This window comes from Lissotriton vulgaris, chromosome 1_1 (assembly GCF_964263255.1).
Source record: "Lissotriton vulgaris chromosome 1_1, aLisVul1.2, whole genome shotgun sequence".
In the NCBI taxonomy this organism is placed as follows: Eukaryota; Metazoa; Chordata; class Amphibia; order Caudata; family Salamandridae; genus Lissotriton; species Lissotriton vulgaris.
In genome coordinates, this window is record NC_141685.1 from 818,161,835 (window position 1) to 818,182,405 (window position 20,571).

Sequence of the window (20,571 nt, forward strand, 5' to 3'; positions counted from 1 at the left end):
TACCCCGCTAACACAGCTATGTATTCCAGCAATAGAGGGCGATAATGAAAAACGAGCTAAGTGCGTTTAGCAATAGTTATCGCTTGTCCTTGTTAATATGCCCCTTCGTGCTCTAAAGTAGAACGATGGTGACACCCAGTGCTATGTAGAAACTTATTCGGTCTTTCGTTACTTCAAACATTATTACAAAGTAAAGCATGCGGTCTTTCCTAGGCACAGCCTTGTATTACCGTGTTGAGGTGTTGAGGAAACTTCTACAGTATCTGTGACATCTAGTTTCAGCTTCGAGGCACAAGAGCCCTGCCTCTTTAATCAGTGTCCCCTCAGTGACAACTGGCGTGGTTCAGTCTCGGCTAGCCCTACATTTGCATATGGCTTCTGATCTGCTGTTGTGGCTCAGGCCTAGGAACCCAGGAGGGCTCACGGAATTCCAGATGCTGGAGTTTTGTTTCTCTCTTCTATTTAACGCCAGGCTTGTGACACCGGAGGGGTCCTCCTATAAGGGGCGAGGGCAAGGCCTTCTTAGATGCACTTCTGTCTCTCGTGCCCTGCGGAGCGTCTCGGTGTGTTTTAATTCCTGTCCACCTCGAATTCGCCTGGTGCCTTAATGACGCTGGTGGCGCTGTCAAGGCATGTAATCTGCTCAGCTACATAGCATCTCTCCGCGAGACACCTACGACTGGTACTGAAAGCTGTCAAGCGTGTTATTATGCAGAGCACCCTGTCTAAATTACATAAAACCTCCACATGCAACTGTATCGGTATGTTCTTGTCTTTCACTACTGCTATTACATACTACTGAACATGCTTCTAAATTTGTGTTTTTTAACTCTGACCTACGATTGACATTACTATAATTTATTTTTAACCTTTTCAGCAGCTCACGCATCTTGGTAAAAACAGCTACACTTTTGACTGTCGGTGGGAGCCAATTACTTTGTGCAGCTTTAGTTAATAGGTGCTTTGTGGTGTGAGAGGTGTTCTTGACAGACGTGAATGCGGCTGTCCGCGGCCCCTGCAGGGGGCCACTCCAACGGGCGGCCCTTTAGTGCCATTTGGGCACAAACGCCACCCACTGGTTAAGGGTTGGACTCGGGAAGGAGTCCTACGCCTTGGCGCGCTAGACACGTCACTTCCGGCGAACAGCGGTCGGGGAGAGCACTTTTACCTCCCCCCACCTCTCTGGCGTCCTCTTTGTGCCAGACATGCCGTCGCCCGCCCTTGGATCGCCCGTAAGATAACTCACAATATTGCATACTTTTGTATGGAATAAACCTGCTTTTACAAAAGTTGTCTTGTGTATTTATTTATTCTTGCATGCTCAGACTGTGGGTGGGGGAAGTTTGCCGATAATGGCACTATTCTCTTTCTAGGGTGTAGGCTAGTGTGGTATGTTGGGGTTGTGCGCCATAAGTATCCACGGTACAAGTTTCACAGAGTTTAAACTTCAACAGCATGTTAGTCATGTGTATGCAGTAGCGGCTGCTGCAGGATGGGGGTGGTGTGGGGGTTAATTTACAAAAAACCCCCACCTTAGAATGGCTGGCCGGCCAGCTGCTTCCTCTTCCTTTCTGCAGTACAGACAGCAGCAGGAAGCACCCGGCCCACAGGCTACCCTGAGCCAATCACAACGCTGCAATGCAGCTTTGTGATTGGTCTAAACCCTGGGGATCGGCACTCAGACTGTTCATGTTTCTTACCAGTCTGTGTAATGCAGTCTGGTGGGGAACATGCAAAGTGCGCATGAACCGTTGGTCGGCCCGATAGGGCTAGTCAAACAGTTCAGGCCAGCCCCGCCCCACTCTGCACACAGGCCACTCACTGCATGGGATAGGAAAAATAAAATGATAACCATAGGTTATTGTCATTTTATTTTTCCTTGTTGTGCAGTGGGGCAACGCCCCTCCGCCTTAGTGGAGGAGAAGCCACAGTGTGTATGTCTGGTGGCTATGCGCTGTGAATTGAAAAACAGGTGCTGGTGTGCTTGTGTAAGGTCTGCAACCAAGCGGCTCGATTCATTGGCTTGGAAGAGACGCTGAAACAAGGTGATTGACGAGGGCCAGTTGAATACACCACAGGAGCTAATGAGGTGTTCAAATGCTTTCCGAGCTCCACGCTTTGCTGGTTGGCTTGGCCATGCTGCTGCTTGCTTTCCATTCTGCACGTTTGTACAGTTGAATACCGATTCATGCTGCTTGTATTCACTTAGTTACACTGTGTGCACTAGTGCTCATTCTGTGTCTAGGCACATGACCATGTTTGGTAAAAGGAAAGTAATATCTGTGCGTGTAATGTAAAGATGGGAGTAACAGCTGCCACGATAAGCAAGTTATAGATACATTATGGACAATAATACTGGTCTGCTGTCAGAGTAGGAGTACGCTTTAAACATCCCAATGGGGGCGTGGCCAAGATGGCGGGCTGAGAGGACGCTCTTGCCGTGATCTCCTGAGCCCCTGGAGAACCCGCACCTTTTTACACCGCTGATCTCCCCCGGATCGAGCGGAAAACGCACCCAGTGCTCCCCGTGGTGGTGTGGAGCAGCTCGCAACCCTCAGTCTCATTGCTGCGGCGGCGGAGTCGCTTGGGAACCGGCCCGCGGCGAGGGCCGCCAGAGGAACCGCCGGAAGGACCGGGGGCCCCTCGATCGCGGGGCCTCGGTAACCCAGCGAGGGAGGCCAGTAGCACGGAGCAGACCAACGGCTTGTGGGTGTCCCGACACTACGACCCCGCTGTGGCCTGAAACGACCTTCCTTGGCGGAGCGGAGCTGCGTTAGCAGAGAGTGAGGAGGCGGAGCCGACAGGAAGCAGCTACGCAAGCCCGGGGATCAGGTAGGCCGCGAGGCCTGCGCCACATGGCCCGGACATGAGCCCCGCCCTTAGCCACTGTTGGGCGCTGCCAGCCCCTCCGGCACACACGGTCGCCTTCGCGGCCCTCGAGACCTAACCCCTCTCCGGTCCCAACTGCTGAACGTCTAGCACGACCGGCCTCCAGCCATGTGATAACCGAGTGGACCAGTGGGGAAGGACTGCTGCGATCCCCGAGAACGGGCCTAGCCGGAATCGCCGGATGTGGTGTTCTGGGTCGATCACGGGAAGGACTGTCCAGTAGTGCCCTCTTGTACCGGCAGACCTTGACTTCAACCTTGGACGGAGCGGAACAGCACATACATAGTCCGGGAGACGAGACTACGCCACGCCGGCGCTGGTTCCTCAGGTCGTAGCGGACGGCCATCTTGGACGGGAACGGAGCGATTGCATCGGCCTCTTGGAGCAGCCCTCGCTCACGGCGACTGGAGGCGCCTCATTGGGATTGGGTCCACATCGGCGCGAGCAGTGGGATTGCCACCTGCCGCTGCACTGCTGCCCGGGTCTGTATTGCCTCCTCGCCACAGCACGTGGGCTTTGGTGATCCCCCCCCCTCCGCGATGTCGAATGCCAGAGGGTCGAAGAAGGGTGACCGGACCTTGCCGGACATGCTGGGAAGAGGCGCCCCGAGGCAAGACAGGACCCAACCAGCTCCGAGCCCCCCAACTAGTTCTCGGGGCGCGGAAGGCGAGGAACCTCCGGTGACTAGATCATTCCTGGAGTCACTGGTCGGCTCTTTGAGGGAGGACTTTCAAGCCCTGAAGCAAGAGGTGGCCGGGGAGGTCCGGGAAGTCCGGAGAGAGGTGGACTCCCTGGGAGAACGAGTGAACACGGTGGAGGCGGCTGGCCACTCTAGGGATGAGGAAATCACTCACTTGCAACAGGAGGTCCTGAGGCTGAGGGACCAGCAGATTGACCTACAGGCCCATGCCGAAGACCTTGAAAACAGGTCCAGACGTAACAACATAAGGGTCCGAGGCGTTCCATCCAGCGAAGAGGGTGAGGACGCGGCCACCTATTTAGGAGCCCTGTTCCGTGAAATTCTGGGAGAATCGGAAGACTTCCCAATCCGGATCGACAGAGCACATAGAGTTGGTCGGCCTCGCAGGGCCTCAGCGCCTCCTCCGGACATTTTAGCTTTCTTGCCGGATTTTCCCCTGAAGGAGCGGATTCTTCGTGAGGCCCGACGACAACAGCCTTTACGCTTCAGAGATCACCCGGTGGCTCTCTACCAGAACCTGTCCGCAATAACACTGCAGAAGCGGAAGGCCTTTAAAATTGCTACAGACTTCTTGAGGGAACATGGCACACAGTACTCGTGGGGGCACCCCTTCCACCTCATCTTCCGCTGGAATGGAACTCTGCACCAGCTCCGGTCCCTCCAGGATGTTTGCGGAGTGCTGGGAATCACCGCATCGGACTCGGACACCCCGGCGCCTCGTCGCAGGCGGAGCACGCGAGATGGCTGGCAGCTAGTCGGGGAACGGCGATCCCCGCCGCCCGCGAGACCCGACTCGCCTACAATCCGGGCAGAAATGTCTAGCGCCATACAGGAGGCTTCCAGGACTACGGCGAATGGCGATGTGGCCTTGACGGCCTGAACATGCTCCGGGGGGAGTCTGCAATAGCCTGCAATAGCCTATCTTCATCGCAGGTGCGGGGGTTCCGGGGGTGGGGGGTGGCGGGGGCGCCGGAGGTGGTGGCTGGACGTCCACTTGAACAACTTTCCACGGCCTTGTCCGTTGAGGACCGGACTGGGACAATGAAGCATGGTTTGGATAGTGGGGGGGGGGCAGGGGAGTTGAATGGGTGAGTTCGGGGTTTGGGGCGTTCACTGGGCAGCGGGGGAGAGGAGGGTGCGTGGGGTTCCAGGGAGGGGGTCCTCACAGTTGGGGGTTTGGGGGCTCGGGGACTGTACTGTGCTATGAGGTGGTTTGCTATCACTGTGTGCTGTGGCCGCGCGCTGATGCCTTTGAGTTTAGTCCGGCGGACTGTGCCCGCCTTGATGAGCGATGTTGGTATTCCCCTCAGTGATGGCCCTTAAGATTGTTTCCTTGAATGTGAAGGGGCTGAATAACCCGGTTAAACGGAAGGCAGTACTGTCCCTCCTGGAAGACTCACAGGCAGACATCTGTCTTCTACAGGAGACTCATCTTCTAGCTAAAGACTGTCACAGGCTACGGACCCCAAAGTTCCCCACGCAGCTTTTCTCTTCCTGCGCTTCCAAAACAGCAGGTGTAGCACTCATGATATCTAGGAGGTTCAAAGGGGAGGTAATGCAAAAGGTAGCGGAACAAAAGGGGAGGCTTCTGGCGTATAGAGTCAGGGTGGGGGGTCTAGTGTTAACTGTAGGCTCCATATATAGCCCCAACGACCATCAGGATCAGTTTCTGCACAGGGCGCTGGAAGACATGACATCCACTCCTGACAGGCACATTGTGATTGGGGGGGACTTGAATATGGTATTTGATGCGTCCCTGGACAGGTCGGTGCAAAGGCGCCTACAATCGGGAGAGCTCTCGGGCTCGGTTCGTTCCCGTTTGGAGGATCTTGATATGCACGACATGTGGCGCCGCTTCCACCCCGCGACCCGCGCCTATTCCTACTATTCACACGCCCACAAATCCTATGCAAGATTGGACCATCTCCTGGTGACGGGCCCGATGTACGAGCTGGCCTCGGCCGCTGACATAGGGGTCCTGTCTCTCTCAGATCATGCCCCGGTGGAGGGCACTTTCCGGCTACCCCCGGTGTCTCCCTCGCGAGGGGTCTGGCGTCTCAGGGACACTCTGCTGCACAAACAATCCGTGGTGAAACATATCCGCGAGTCCATAGAGGAATATAAGCGTAATAATGACAATGATGACACCACCCGCGCGACGCAATGGGCCGCCTTGAAGGCAGTGCTTCGCGGCGAGTTTATAGCCATCTCCTCGGCGGAGAATAAAGACCGTCAGCTTAAAAAGGACGAACTTACACGCCAGGTGAGGGAGCTAGAACAGGTGCATCAACGGACGGGAGCCCCTCGAGTCTGGAGGCAACTTAAGGCTGCCAGAAAGCTCCTGTCCGTGCTCGACATGGACAGAGCAGAGTACGCTATACTCCGCCTGAAGCACAAATACTACACTGGCGGTGATAGGTGTGGCCGGCTTCTTGAGCATAAACTCCGTGTACAACACCAGCAGCATCGGGTGAAAGAACTGGCGGCCCCCACTGGAGGGACAGTCACGGAGGATGGCCAGATTGCGGACGTTTTCCGTGGTTACTACGCTGATCTCTATGCCGGTGTCCCCCCCTCAGCGCGAGCCGAGACTGACTATTTGGAGTCGGTGTCGCTCCCGTCCCTCACGCCGGACCAGGCCCAATATCTTGAGCGAGAGATCCGGATTGAAGAGGTGGTTACGGCTATCTCCCGACTCAAACACGGGAAAGCCCCGGGGCCCGACGGTTTTATCCCTCTCTTTTACAAGACCTTTTGCTAGGATCTTGCACCACTGTTAACGCGCCTGTTTAATTTGTTCCCTGAACCGGGCGCTATCCCTCCGGAGTTCCTTCAGGCGACGGTGTCGGTGATCCCTAAACCGGGCAAGGACCGGACTGAATGCGGGTCCTACCGGCCGATTTCACTTTTAAATTCAGACCTGAAGATCTTCACCAGTATTCTAGCGGCACGCCTGTCACTCCACCTCCCGGGTATGGTTGACCCGGATCAGGCCGGGTTAGTCCTGGGCCGGCAGACTGTCGATAATACTAAAAGGGTGACCCACATATTGGAGAAGGCCTCACGGATACCCGGGGAACGCATGCTCCTTTCCATTGACGCGGAGAAGGCGTTCGATAGAGTGCATTGGCCTTACTTGGAGAAGGTATTGAGTAAATTTGGCATAGGAGAGAGGTTTAGGCACCTTGTATTCAATTGCTACCGATTCCCGTCCGCGGTGGTGAGGGTGAACGGTTGCAGCTCCCGGCAATTTGCGATAGAGAGGGGCACCAGACAGGGGTGCCCACTGTCGCCACTGCTTTTCGCTCTTTATATGGAGCCGTTCGCACAAAGAGTTCGCCAGAACCCCAATGTCACGAGCGTCCGCATGGGGGAGTTCCATCACGCCCTTAGTCTTTACGCAGACGACGTGATATTAACGCTCGACAACCCTAGGAGGTCGTTGCCTGCTTGTATTGAAGAGCTGGAAACCTTCGCGACAGTAGCGGGTTTCAAGGTAAACCTTGGGAAATCGGCGGCCCTCGACATCTCGCTGTCCGGCGCCACCAGGGCTGACTTACAGAGGCTTTTTCCGCTGAGCTGGTCTAAAGATCAAGTACCCTATTTGGGGATTCTACTAGCACCCTCTCTTCCTGCTATGATCGCGGCCAACTATTCGGCCTTAAGTAAGAAGATCAAGGAGGAACTGGCCCGTTGGGTCAAGGGCACGTTGTCGTTGCTGGGTAGGGTTGCCGCAGTGAAAATGACCCTTCTACCGCAAGTCCTGTATCTCTTTCGGGCCCTCCCATTGCAACCCCCCAAGGGATGGCTCGGACAGACTCAGTCTGATATAACACGCTTTGTGTGGCAGGGCCGAAAACCTAGGCTCAAGAGAGCCATAGCCACGCTAGCGCCTGAGTCTGGTGGCCTTGGTATACCGGACTTGCACAAGTATTTCCAAGCTGCTCAACTGCGCTATCTAGTAGAGTGGAGCCGGTGAGAATCAGATAAACACTGGTTGTTTCAGGACCAGGCGGTGGCGGGCAGGACGCTGCAGGAAGTGCCCTTCCTGCGGAGGGCCCACCGCCCTCCAAACCTCTATGCGTCCTTCATCACGCGGGTCCCGCTCCGAATTTGGGACTCCGTGTCCACCAAACACGACCTTACCACCTTTCCTTCTCCTTTTACACCAATAATCTGAAACCCGGACTTTAGCCCTGGTATGGAACCGGGAGCCTTTGAGCTCTGGCGGGCAGCCCGTTGCTCCGCCCTATTCCACATGTATGGCCCGGAGGGTGCCGTCTCCTTCCAGGATCTACGGCGGGACTTCGGTCTGCCCGAGACGGAGCGCATGAGATACATGCCGCGCGCTCCAGCCGCAGGTACGAGCCTCGGCGGACCGGAAACTCACGGCATATGAGCGGTGGTTGGTGACTCGCTCCTCGGACGCCAAGCTTATCTCTGACCTTTATAAATTGTTGCAACCTCCCCCCTTTCACATCTACAATCCCGGGAGAGACCGTTGGGAGCGGGAGCTGGGGCGATCGCTGAGCCACACAGACTGGGACCACATCTCCTACTGGGCACGGCACTCTGCTTACCACACTGGGCTTACCGAGACTTTCACAAAAATTTCTACTTACTGGTATCGCACCCCCGAGAAACTTCACGAAATGAACCACTCAATTCCCAAGACCTGCTGGCGAGACTGCGGACAGACTGGCACACTCACTCATATACTATGGGAATGTCCCCTACTGACTCCTTACTGGGAGGAGGTGCTGAACGAGGTTGACCAATGCTTTGAGATTGAATTACCCCGCTTTCCTGCCTATGTTCTACTTGGCTTGCCAAACGGTTTGATGTACCCACTAAGATCTAAGAGGGGTAGGCAGATTGCGATCGCCCTGGGTTCGGCAATACAGAATATACTCATTCACTGGCGCACTACCACAACCCCTACTGTTGTTGGTTGGCTACATAGATTGTGGCATCTCTTAGGCATGGAAAAGATGTCCCTGGTGGTAGCGGGGGAGGTGGACACATTTGAGGAGCTGTGGTCACCCTTTCACACACTGTTAAGGTCAGAATTCAAAGAAATTACTTGCCCTAGATATCTCAGATTGCTACGGCTGACGCCTCCGCCAGACCCGCCCATCTGAGTTGCCCGAGTAGTTAGCTAGAGGGGGGGACGGATGACTACGCTGCCATAGTGAAAAGAAGGAAGTTTGATGGCACAGTACAGGGGGTGGGGGGGGGAGTAGGGGGGTTGGGGGGGCAGTTGGTTGGGGGGGGGGTTTGTTTTTCTTTCTCCTTTTGGTTTGTCCCCGTCCACAGGTGCACTAGCCATGCGACTTTGGAACAGGATGTGCCCATCGCACTGCACGAACGGATTTCATGTCTATGTTGAACTGTATACACTATTTCGCGGGGGCACCTGTGGTTATTTGTTTGTGATGTTGTCCTTTCTCTTTCAATGCTGCAATAAAAATACTTTAAACCTAAAAATCCCAATGAGTTTTACAAATGTTTCTATTAGTAAGACATCTGAGTAATTAATTCCAGGAGAGTACTTGAATTTATTTAACAAGCATAGGTACGCTTAGAGATTCATGGACCTGGTGTTTAAGAACAGCTCTGAACCTTGTATGTTTAAAGTAATTTCTTATGACACCATTTCAGCATAATTCATGGACACGAAACCTTCTGTTTGAAAAATGTAGTTTTTTATATGAAATGATGATATCAACATTTTGGCAAGAATTCTTTTAATCAATGATAGTGAGTCATCAACAAAGTCATGAGGTGGGCGGTGTTCGCAGGTGTTTATCTCTTGAATTAAATAAAATACATTGGTAGGAGGGAGAGTGTAATATACTCTGTTAAGGTACCTTCCCAACTGTAAGAGTGTGATGGTTAGTAGTTGTGGTGTTACTGCAGCTCGCAGCGTTGACAGTGGCAATGGGCAGTTCAGGCGGAAATGACCTCCTGATGAGAGCCCTGGCTCCTATTTATGTTTTTACAAATTAAGTACAGGTTAAAGTGTGAGCAGGGTCAAGAAAGTTACATTTATATATACATACATTTTAAGTGCTACGTGAACTCCATAAGGTGGAAAGTAGTGCGTAAGAAATCCCCGAATTAACCTAATATAATTATGTACAATGATTCACATTTCTCTCTATTTTGCATTAAGATCAATTAAGAAAATGAAATCCATTTTGAATGGAACTCAAATGTGACCCTTGGCTAGGCTTCAATTGCGTCAGCATTCTGATGCTTCCATTTTTAGGTTGAGCCTGGGCAGCGCATGCAAAGCTCTACAATATGCTGTATTGGAGTATGGTAAGAAGCCCCGCCCACTCTCCGCCCATATTTGTCATTGGCTTGTGTCATTGTCCTTCATGAATGCTAGCTTCTGATTCATTAATAGGCTTGTTAGTCCCTCATTAGTACCGCCTTGTCTTTGAGGAACAGTTACTGCCAGCCTTGCTTCTCATAAGCAACCACTATAAGTACAAAGTGCATGTTTACGCACCACTTGCAGGTTTTCAAAACACATAAAGAAAAGGCATTGTCATTTGCAATGCCAATAGCTCAAACGCTCGCACATGTGAGACCTATTGCAATACAAATGCTTGTTTTCTTTACCATGCACGGTTAGATATGATCTAATAAAACAAGCATTGCGAACACAAATACATCTGACTCATTTATTAGGAAAAGCTTTCTTAAACTAAGCATAAAGACTGGGGGCCTCATTTACTAGGCACCTGCGCAACTGGAATGTCACTGTTAATGATGCTCCGGCTGCACATATTGCAGTGCATATCTACAAGGCCACATAAAGCCACCCTGCGTGGCTTTTCATGGCCTTGTAGATACGGAGTGAGGCAAAGCAGTGCAAGTCACTGCGTTGCCTCACACTATGATGGGGAGGCGTGACATGAGCTACGGTAGGTGTTCCCATGTAACACCAATGGCATTTGACACATTCCCAGATTTGAAATGTTCTGTAAACCTCGGAATGTGTCAAAAGCATACACCTCCCCAGTAGAGACGTAGGGGATCGCAAAGAGGAGAAATAACTTTTTTAAATTTTTATGTGTGCAGCATTAAGCAGCACACATAAAAAGGGAAAATCACCTCTATTGATTATTTTTGAGCAGGAAGGTGTCCCTTCCTGCACAAAAACAATAGTTCCTATTACACAGACATACTGGCACCTTAGTGCAAGAGTGCCTGTGTTGGCGCATGGCAGCCAATTGAGCGCCAGCGCAGGGAAAGAAGAAAGGACTGCACCGTATCTGAAGATACTATGAATTCCTGCCCTTTCCTTTTGCCATAGGGCAGAGCAGCCGGAAGGCTTGTGGTGCTGGTTTATGGCAAAAGATTGTAAATGAGGCCCTGGATGTGTGTTTTTATAAGTGTGTATTGGACTTCAGATGAGGGAAATGTTAAACTTAGAATGTCTGTATTTTGCACATCACCAGTTACAGCAGTGCCTGACTTCAACATGGCCAATATAAGGACACTGACCACAGACACACCTAACGGCAGACACTTCCGCAAGCAGCACCTATTCCATTGTAGCAACACTGTGACCACACATCTCTCCCTGAGAACAACGGGCATGCTCCATGGCAGCAGGAGCAAAGTGCACCCAGCGAGTCGCCCAGGGTGCCACGGTGAAAGTGAATCTTCGCAGATTCTTTGCTTTGCTGGAAGGAGGTGCATTCAGCCGTGAATGAAAAACGTACACCAGCCCCAGAAGCACCAATGGGCAGTTGTGCATAGTTTTGTTTTTTTACATAACTGCTTCTAACACTGAAGAGCTGGTTCTCATGCATGTTCCTATCGCTTCCAGCTGCCCCTTCTCACCATAGCTATCTCTGGTTGAGAGCGACAACTTTCTTCAAACAGCTCTAAAAAGATCTCTCTGCCATGTCCTGAGATAATGAAGCAAAAGGACCGCTGCAAAATGACTTCCGTTTGTGAGAAAGTGGCCAATGGTTAAAAGCGCAGGTCAAGGGTTGAGGTTTTGTTACTAGTTATGCTGTATATTGAATACAATTATTTACATTGTTTTGTAAAGTGCTGATTTGTGGCAGGCACCTCGTAGCGCTGATGTTAGCAATGAGGGAAGTATTAGGAAAAATCTAATCCTGTTCCTAGATGGTGCCTAGTCTGATGCGGTTAAAGGATCGCGTCGTTTTCATTTGGATTTTAGATCTTATCACTGGCAGGGATCCAACTGCTCTCTTCGAGACCATGTTCCTTTTTGGGAGCTTGAAGGCCATTCGTTTTGGTGGATTACTGAAGAGATGGGGAATCCTCTTTGAAGAGACTTGCATTCCCTTCCACCTGAATGCAATTAGGTTTGGTTGGTAGCTTAACTCTGGTCTCAGAGTTTCCTACAGTTGGGCTCCCAGCACCTGAATTGATCTGTCTTCATGGAACTTATGAATACATCTGGTGTGTGCTAGCAAGTTGGCACTTTGCTTGAGTCTAGGTTGTGTTCGGGTGCGTGACTTAGAACCATACCATATTCAGGTAGGAGTCTGCTGGCTGTCACAAGCCCCGGACAGATGGTCTACCTTCGGGCTCGTCGTAGCTGCCGGTTGTCTATGAAGATCTTGTAGGACCACCTCATATATACATGTCTAACTCTGTAAATGAAGATACTGCAAATGATTTGGTTGTTTGTAGCAGATTGTCAATCCAGAAAGACACTCAAACATCTGCTCTAGGGGTAGCATTGCTTCTGCATCCCATTTACCTATCCGTCACCCAAGATGAATACCAGGAAAGGGAGAAACAGATCCAAACAAACGTTCATTGATTTATCAAAAAAACAGTTTACTTAAAGAGATAGGGAAATGACACGAGCACACAACCACTAGAATTCCACCACGCACTTTAACCATTAACGATACAACACCATTCTGGCGCTCAGGTGAATTATGAAGAGAACCACCAGCACACCGTGAACTGTTTACATCAGAAGGCTGGTAAATGATCGAGCTATGTCCTACATGTTCTATGATTATTGATCGGGGCAGTAAAACCCATTTTAACGTTCTTCCTCTTCCGCCATTCAGCTGTCTTGTTTCAGTTGACAGTCACTGCAGATGAAACACCTATGATCCTCCTGCTTTCTTCTCCTGAGCATCTGATGATTCCTGATTTTTATTTCTTGCAAATATTTCATCGACACTCAGCTCTGTGTTCCATTCGGGGTTGACCCTGTGGCGGACGTACCGTGCCTTCTTGGCCTGCTCAATGGCCTTCTCAAAGTCTGGCATGGTGAGCATGGTCCTGGGGTAGCCATCAGGCGCATAGATTTCCTCATCGTAGGTCAGAGCATCTTCAGGCATAGAGATTCGGCGTGGAGAATGTGAATAAATTTGCTTTGAGCTTTGACCGTCAGTTGCCGCCAGGATGGATTCGTCTATATTGTTTCTGGTTGATGTTCCAATCTGGGTGGTAACCTTATGCCCTTTGTCCTTGCTTGCTTCAGCCATATGCGCATTGTCCTTGCTTGCTTCAGCCGCTGTTGCAGCCTTTGCAGAGAGGTTCATTCGATTTGCCATTAGCTGTTTGACATTCACCACATCGCTGTCTTCGGAGGAGGACTCTCCAGTGAGTGCACTGCTCGGATCCACGGAAGGGGTCTTCGACTTACTGGAGGAGGTTGTGCTAAAAAAATCATTGATACGTGTCTGCAATGACGAAGAGGTGTTCGATTCTGCCACAGGTTCATTGGTGGTGAAAGACTCCGCTCTGCAAATAGAAAACAAACAGTGCGTTAGGTATCACTTACGGTGACCCACATTCTACACTACGAAGTGGGCATGATGGAGGACTCTCGGACTCAGCTAAACTGCCCATTTCCATGCTTATGGCACGCCACATGTTCTACTTAATCCCCAGTGCTAATCTGTGACTGTCCCAGGCCTTCTAAGTTATGCTACGGATTTTGCTTCCACTACTATAGGTCTGCAATCTTGGCCTAGTACAACCCCTGTAGTAATATGTTCAAAATGAAAACTAAATACTACAACATGTAAATACAGAGTCCAGTGGTGTATGGGGCTGTATCCAGGGATCTCAATATCTCTCCTGCACACTTACCTCGTTTACTCAATAATGAATTTAGGGCATTATTTATGAAAAGTGTTGTATCGCTGCGTGAAAGCAGCGATGCAACACTTTTCACTGCACCCTCCTTGCAACACCATGGGTGCGCCGTTTTTACTGTAGAGATGCGTCAGGAATCCTGATGTATCTGAAGGTGCAAAACTCATGCATTGCTGGAGTTGTGTCATAAGCATGATGCAACTCCAGCAGTGCATGGGGTAGGCCTATTCACATTGCACTGTGTCACCCTTAGGCCTGCCATGAGGCAGGCGTGAGGTTTTGATGCAGTGGCATCCTAGAAGTGGTGCACTGAAATCTGATAGATTTCACTGCGCCACTTCTCTGAGGCTTTTTTGCAGTGATACGCCCACCCTGCATACATTATATCTGATGCAGGTATAATGTAGCGCAGGGGTTTACAGAGCGATGCATCTGCCTAAATGTGTCACTTTGGAAATCAGGCGCAACGTGGCACATTATTTATACCACTGCTACATCACAAAAAGTGGCCCAACCGTGCCGTAAAAGTGTTGCAAGCCTTAATAAATAAGGCCCTTGGTATCCTCAACATGAAGGTCACCAGTATTTGCTAGGCTGGTGGCTGCTGGCGCTAGAATTGCAAGTTATCGAAGGGCAACGTTTACACTGTTAATGCACCTTACTCTGTGTTGCCTGCCATGTATTCACCCCAGTGGGCTCAGGTGCCTTTTTCAGAGACCCTTTATTGGCCTGTTATTATTGGTCCTGGTGAATTTGCTGTAAGGTTGTAGGCGATAAAACATGTTGGCTATTTGTTCATAACTCTGGTTCTCCAAGTCCACTGTTTTTAGTATGTGTAAGGGGGTGAGTGCAGAACATAAAGTAATATACATGCATTGCCCTGATGCTTTTGAGTTTGAGTTTGAGTTTAAAAATATTTGTATAGCGCACTTTCACCAGCGGTTTCATGGCGCTGCAACTGACAGACCCCTTGGGTGGGAATAACAGAAATTAAAATAGAAAGGAAGACAGAAACAGCAAGTGATCTAATTAAAAGATTTAGCAAATAAATAGGCTTTGAGCTTTTTTCGGAATTGAGAGTAGAGAGGTAAAGCTCTAAGCTCTAAAGGCAGGGAATTCCATAGGACTGGTACAAGGGTCGCGAACTTTGATCCTCCCCATTTCTTCCTCCGAAAACGAGAGTCTGTTAGGAGGGATTGAGTAGATGAGCGTAGTTCCCTAGTAGGAACATAGGGAACGATCTCTGATGAAATGAAAGCCGGAGCCGTGCCCAGTCGTGCTTGAAAGATGATAGAAGCAAGCTTAAACTGGACACGTTCACGAACAGGGAGCCAATGTAGGGACTTGAGAAGGGGAGTTACGTGGTGGGATTTTGGCAGATTGAACACCAAGCGTGCCGCCTGGTTCTGGATCAACTGCAGACGCCTTAAACTATATGCAGGTATACCTGCATATAGAGCGTTGCCATAATCCAGGCGGGAGATAACCATCGCCAAGGTGATCAATTTCAAGGCATCAAAGGAAAAGAAGCGGGATACCTTGCGTATGGTGCGTAGTGACAAAAAGGAAGAGGACACCACAGAACTAACCTGGGAGTGAAGAGTGAGCTGAGAATTGAGTTTAATACCTAATGTTTTAACTGAGGTAGAAGGGACCGGGGGAGAACCAAGGGATGGGGGCCAAAAAAGTGAACACCAGGGGCTGGATGAACCACTGTCAACACCAGCTCGGTCTTGTCCGGGTTGAGTTTCAGATGGTTGTGGTTCATCCAGTCCCGGATAAAAATCATAATAGACTGGAAATTTAAGATAGAAGCAGGGGAAGAAGACAGATTGAAGACAAGTTGGAGGTCATCCGCATAATTGTATACGCTGACCTCCATTTGCTGCAATGAAAAAATAAGGGGAGCAATATAAAGGTTAAACAAAAGAGGTGAGAGGGAGGAACCTTGGGGGACCCCGCACTGGACTTTCCGGAAGTCCGCAGAAAAATCACCCTGGCGAACAGCCTGGGTGCGGTCCCTTAGGAAGGAGGACAACCATACCAGGGCGGTACCCCCGATCCCCGCCGCCTTGACACGGGAAAGCAAGATGGTGTGGTCAACCGTGTCAAAGGCGGCAGAGAGATCGAGGAGGACCAAAGCCTGGGTCTGATTGGTATCCATTCCCTCCCTGAGGTTGTCAAGGACCAAGAGTACTACGGACTCCGTAGAGTGTGCGGGGCGGAAACCGGCCTGGCGAGGGGCCAGGACCCCATACTCCTCCACAAAAGAGCTCAAAGAACAGGTGACATGACGTTCGAGCACTTTGGCCAGAAATGGCAGGAGAGAGATGGGGCAATAGTTGGCGGGGACCGAAGGGTCAGCGCCAGGCTTCTTTAGGATGGGAACAATGACTGCTGTTTTCAGTGAATTGGCTACAACCCCCTGAGAAAGAGAACTGTTGAGGAAGTGGAGAGGGGGGTCTGGACAAGTAGTAAAAATATGGCGGAGGATGTGCGCAGGGCAAGTGTCTAATGGGGAGCCAGATTTAACAAGGGGAATTATCAAAGTCAGGGATTCCTTGGTCAGGGGAGGGAGGGCATCGAGTTGTCCCTTAGGGAGAGGGCACTGAGGGTCAACAAAAGTAGGGGGAGGTGGGGGAATGTTGGCTTTGATAATAGCAATATTCTCAATGAAGAAATTATTTAAGGAGTGGCAAAGTTCCTGGGAGGGGGTGGGCTTCAAAGATGTCCTGTCGGAGAATGCCAGATTATGCACAATCGAGAAAATTTCCCTCGGTTGATTCTCAGCTGCAAGAATCTTTGAGGAAAAGTAGGCTGTTTTAGCAGCCAAGATAGCCTTTTTATATTGAGCCAGAATACTAATAAACTCAGATCTGAGTAAGGGACAGTAGTTCCTCCTCCAGGCACGCTTGGCTCGGCGCACCGTAAGTTTGGTAGTCTTGAGATCCTCGTTAAACCACAAGTTGGCATCCTTCTCCCGCTTTGAAGTAACCTGCTTCAGTGGAGCAATGGAGTCACAACCTGAAGAAAGCCATTGTTCAATGGCAGTGGCCTCAGAGAGAGTGGATAGACCTTGTAAGGTGGGGTAGGAAGAGGTTAGTAAAGCAGATAGATTGTCAGGATCCACTCGGCTCCATGCGTGGACCCAGACATTCTTAGGGAGTGGGGGCCTAACAGTGGGGTTGATGGGAAGGGTAAATGAAATCAAATGATGATCAGACCAGGTGCAGGGTGAGATGGATAGGGAGTCTACCGGACAATTCAGGGACCAGATCTGGTCTAAGATATGTCCTTTGACATGGGTGGGATAGTGGACATGGGACACAAAATTAAGAGATCGAAGGGTATCTGAGAACTCTCTTGAGGACGGGCACTCCGCAGGGTCTGAAGGCCAAAAGTTAAAGTCTCCCAGTAGTAAGATAGAGGAGTTATTGACCGTAATCGTGGCCAGTACCTCCTGAAAATCGGAGAGGAACAACAAGGGTGATTGTGGGGGACGGTAAGTAAGAACACAAGTAAGAGGGGGGGTGGTAGAAGTAGTACGAATAGCCAGGTACTCCGTAGTGGCAATATCTGGCAGAGATAAAAGTTGAAAAGGGAGGTCAGCCCGGGTAATGACCGCTACACCGCCCCCTGCCCTACCAGCAGAGCGGTCCGCTCGTAGAGCATAGTATGGGGCGGGGAGGGTGGCCAATAGAACGGGGAGAGAGTCATCACTAAACCAGTACCGACAGTTCGTGCGAGTGGGCCACTGCTGACCGGGTGTTAAGGTAGAAGGCCGAGAGGGTTCTAGGTGATCCTGGGCTGGCATCTCCCCCAGGAAGATGAGGGGGAATGGGGGGAGGGGGGGATGGGAGGAAGAGGGGGCAGGGGACAAATCAAGAGAAGATATGCGAGAGCGAGCACGGGCGGTTAAAGGCCAAGTGCCCTGGAAGCTGCGGAGTTGGGAGGAAGTGTAGGTGATAAATTGGGCAGAGTGACGTGCTCCTAGCCCCGGTCGGCCGTGGACGGGCGCAGATGGGCTTGACTTATGCGCGACTTCGGCGCGAAGTCGGCGCTCCCGCTGCGCTCGTCCGCTGCGCTTACTCCAGGTCGCCATTTATGCCGTCTTGCCGTGAGCCACTAGACCGCTGACCTGCACGGTGGAGAGGCAGGGCGGAAGTGGTGCAGAACCAGGCAGGAAGTGTCGCTCGTAAGGCTGACCCTCCGCACAAACGGCACATTGCCGGGGCGGACCGGGGTCGAGAGCGAGATGAAAGAGGTAAGCTGGCAATCAGTTACCAAAGTGCAAAAATCAAGATGCTGGCGCGTTACTAGCATTCAGCTTAAAAGTATAAAAAATACACACAAAGTGCGCAACACAGCTCTTAGTCAGCTGGGTTGTGTAATTAAAAGGTATCAGCAGCGTAGGAACGCGCATGTAGCCTGCCCACCGCTCTTTTAATTCACTTCTGTGGTACTTGGCCCTTTTTGCAGGGTCATCCCTGAACTTTTTGCCTTCCTCCTATATTTTTTCTGACCTGTTGTTGTCTATTTTATGACTCTGGGCACTATACCACTGCTGATCAGTGCTAAAGTGCATATGCTCTCCCTACTGTAAATTAATGTATGTATTTATTAGTGGTTCTGTGATTGGATGTTTGGTTTACTTGTCAGACCCTAGTATAGTGCACTGTGTGCTCAGGGCGTATAAATCCAAATGCTGCTAGTGGGCTTGCAGCACTGGTTGTGCCACCCACAGAAGCAGCCTTGTAAAATGTGTCTAAGGTCTACCATTGCAGAACCTGTGTGCAGTCTGGTACTGTCATGCTGACTGGGCAAGTGCACCCACTTGCCAGTACCCTAAACCTTCCCTTGTCTTCATATTAGTCACCTCTATGGTAGGCCCAAGGGCAGGGTGAATTGTAAGTATAAGGTAGGACACGCCCTGATGTGTGTGGCATGTCCTAATAGTGAGTTACAGCCATTTTCGTTTTTCACTATTGCAAGGCTACCTGTTCTCCATAGGTCCGAATGGGCTGCTAGAATATTACATGTTTATAATCCTACCAGACTCAGAGCACATGGTAGAAATTCGAGTTTAGTAAGCCTGGACTCAGAATAATAAAATACATCTTTTAGTGAAGTTTATTTTAATATTCTGTGTTTGCAAATACCACTTTTAGAAAGTAGGTATTTGCTTGCCTAACCATTTCAGCCTGCCTCTGCTAGGTTGTGTATTCCTTGTCTGGGTTTGTGTATGACAGGACTGGGGAATTCCAGGAGACAGGCTGGGGCAGCCCGGTGGTGAATAGGGAGATCTGCAAAGAGATGGGAGGGAGGAGTTGCACCTGGGACCTGAATAGGACTGTGCCTGCCCACCACAGTGCTGGCCCCACCCCCTGTGGTGCGTCTGATGTCTCTGCCCTGCACACTGAAAGAAGAGAAGGAATACTTTCAGCAAAGTGCTTCTGGACTGTACTTGCCTTCCACAATGCTGGCTCCACCTCCTGTGGGGTGTCTGATGTGCCTGCCCTATGCTGTGAAAGGGAAGAAGAAGTCAGGTAAACAGAGTGCTTCCGAACTGGCTTGAACTGGGCACAGGCCCCTCTCCCCTCAGAGAACAAAGGATTTTGAGGTATAAGTATTGGGACCCTGAGCCCATGAAATTAGATCACTCCTGGAACTGACAAGAAAAAACCTCTGCTGAGGAAAAGGAACCTGAAGAAACTGAGGAGAGACTATCCCCAAGCTGAAGTGCTGCTTGGGGGATTGGCCTGCAGTGCTTGCCTGGCTGCCTAGAGAGGAGAAAGGACTTTGTGGATTTTACCTTTGCTTTCAACTTGTGCTAAAAAGATCTCCAAGGGCTTGGAAGAGAGCTTGCTCCCTGACCGAGGTCCCAGGACCAGTGGGCTTCACCAGCCTTTGGGAATTGCTACTGTTCCAGTGATTACAGAGGCAGGGAGCTGTGACGGACTCTCACGACCGGCCCAGTGTCCTGTTGGCACCGCACTGAGCAACGTCCGCCTCGAACAACGCAAGCTCTGCGCTCACTGACTCCGTCTCAACGCCGTCAACGAGCCATAGTCTGCACCGCGACTGGGAGGACACTGCAACGTGCAACGCCTCGCTACACCGAATTGAACTGGTCTGACCGGCGCGGTCACTGCTGCTGACTTCGAGTCCTGTGACCGCATCGGAGTTGGGCACTGCCTCGCACACTTCGCGACGCACTGCCCTACTCGCACCGCTATCTGGACTGACCGATGCCAGCTCCCGAACTCCGGCTTGAACGCCGCACTGTAAAGCTGGAAGCACCGCAACGAGCAATGTCCGCCCCGAACAACGCAAGCTCTGAGCTCACAGACGCCATCAACGAGCCGTAGCCTGCACCAAGACGAAAGGGACACGTGACCTGCAACACTTTCTTTTCCTGCACTGCGACGATCACCGGAACCAGCTCGCACATCCGTGCCGGCCCCCCCAAGGAAAAGGTACTGTGTTTGAGTCTATCGACATTTGAGTGGGCCCGGACCGCTGCGGTCTGCTGGATTTGTTAGACTCTGTGTTCTTGCAGCACGCTGTAGCCGGACAAGTCTACCGACTCGCACAGAACTTTGATTTACACCGTTTTAACCAGAACTCTTGAAATTTGATAGTACTGTGGATTCTTTTTGTCGTTTATTGGTCTTGTGGTAACTCTATATAAAGTATAACTTATTTTTGATACAAAACCTTGTGTGGTGTCCATTTGTAGTGTTCCCACTGGGTTACTGTATGTGGTCACAAATGCTTAACTTACATCGCCTCTGGACTAGCCTTGACTGCTCGCGCCACGCCGCCTAGAGGGTGAACAGTGGTTATTTTAAGAGGGTAATTCC

General features: G+C 50.9%; 1 protein-coding gene across 1 annotated transcript in view; it reads right to left on the minus strand.

The window, feature by feature from the left end:
• Positions 1–9,952: 9,952 nt before the first annotated feature.
• Positions 9,953–20,571, minus strand: part of CCDC190 (coiled-coil domain containing 190) — a 103,665-nt gene continuing 93,046 nt past the window's right edge. The window contains exon 4 of the mRNA XM_086957170.1: positions 9,953–13,351. Coding sequence (XP_086813296.1) covers positions 12,709–13,351 — 643 coding nt within the window. The 3' untranslated portion in view covers positions 9,953–12,708. The remainder of the gene's footprint in view (positions 13,352–20,571) is intronic.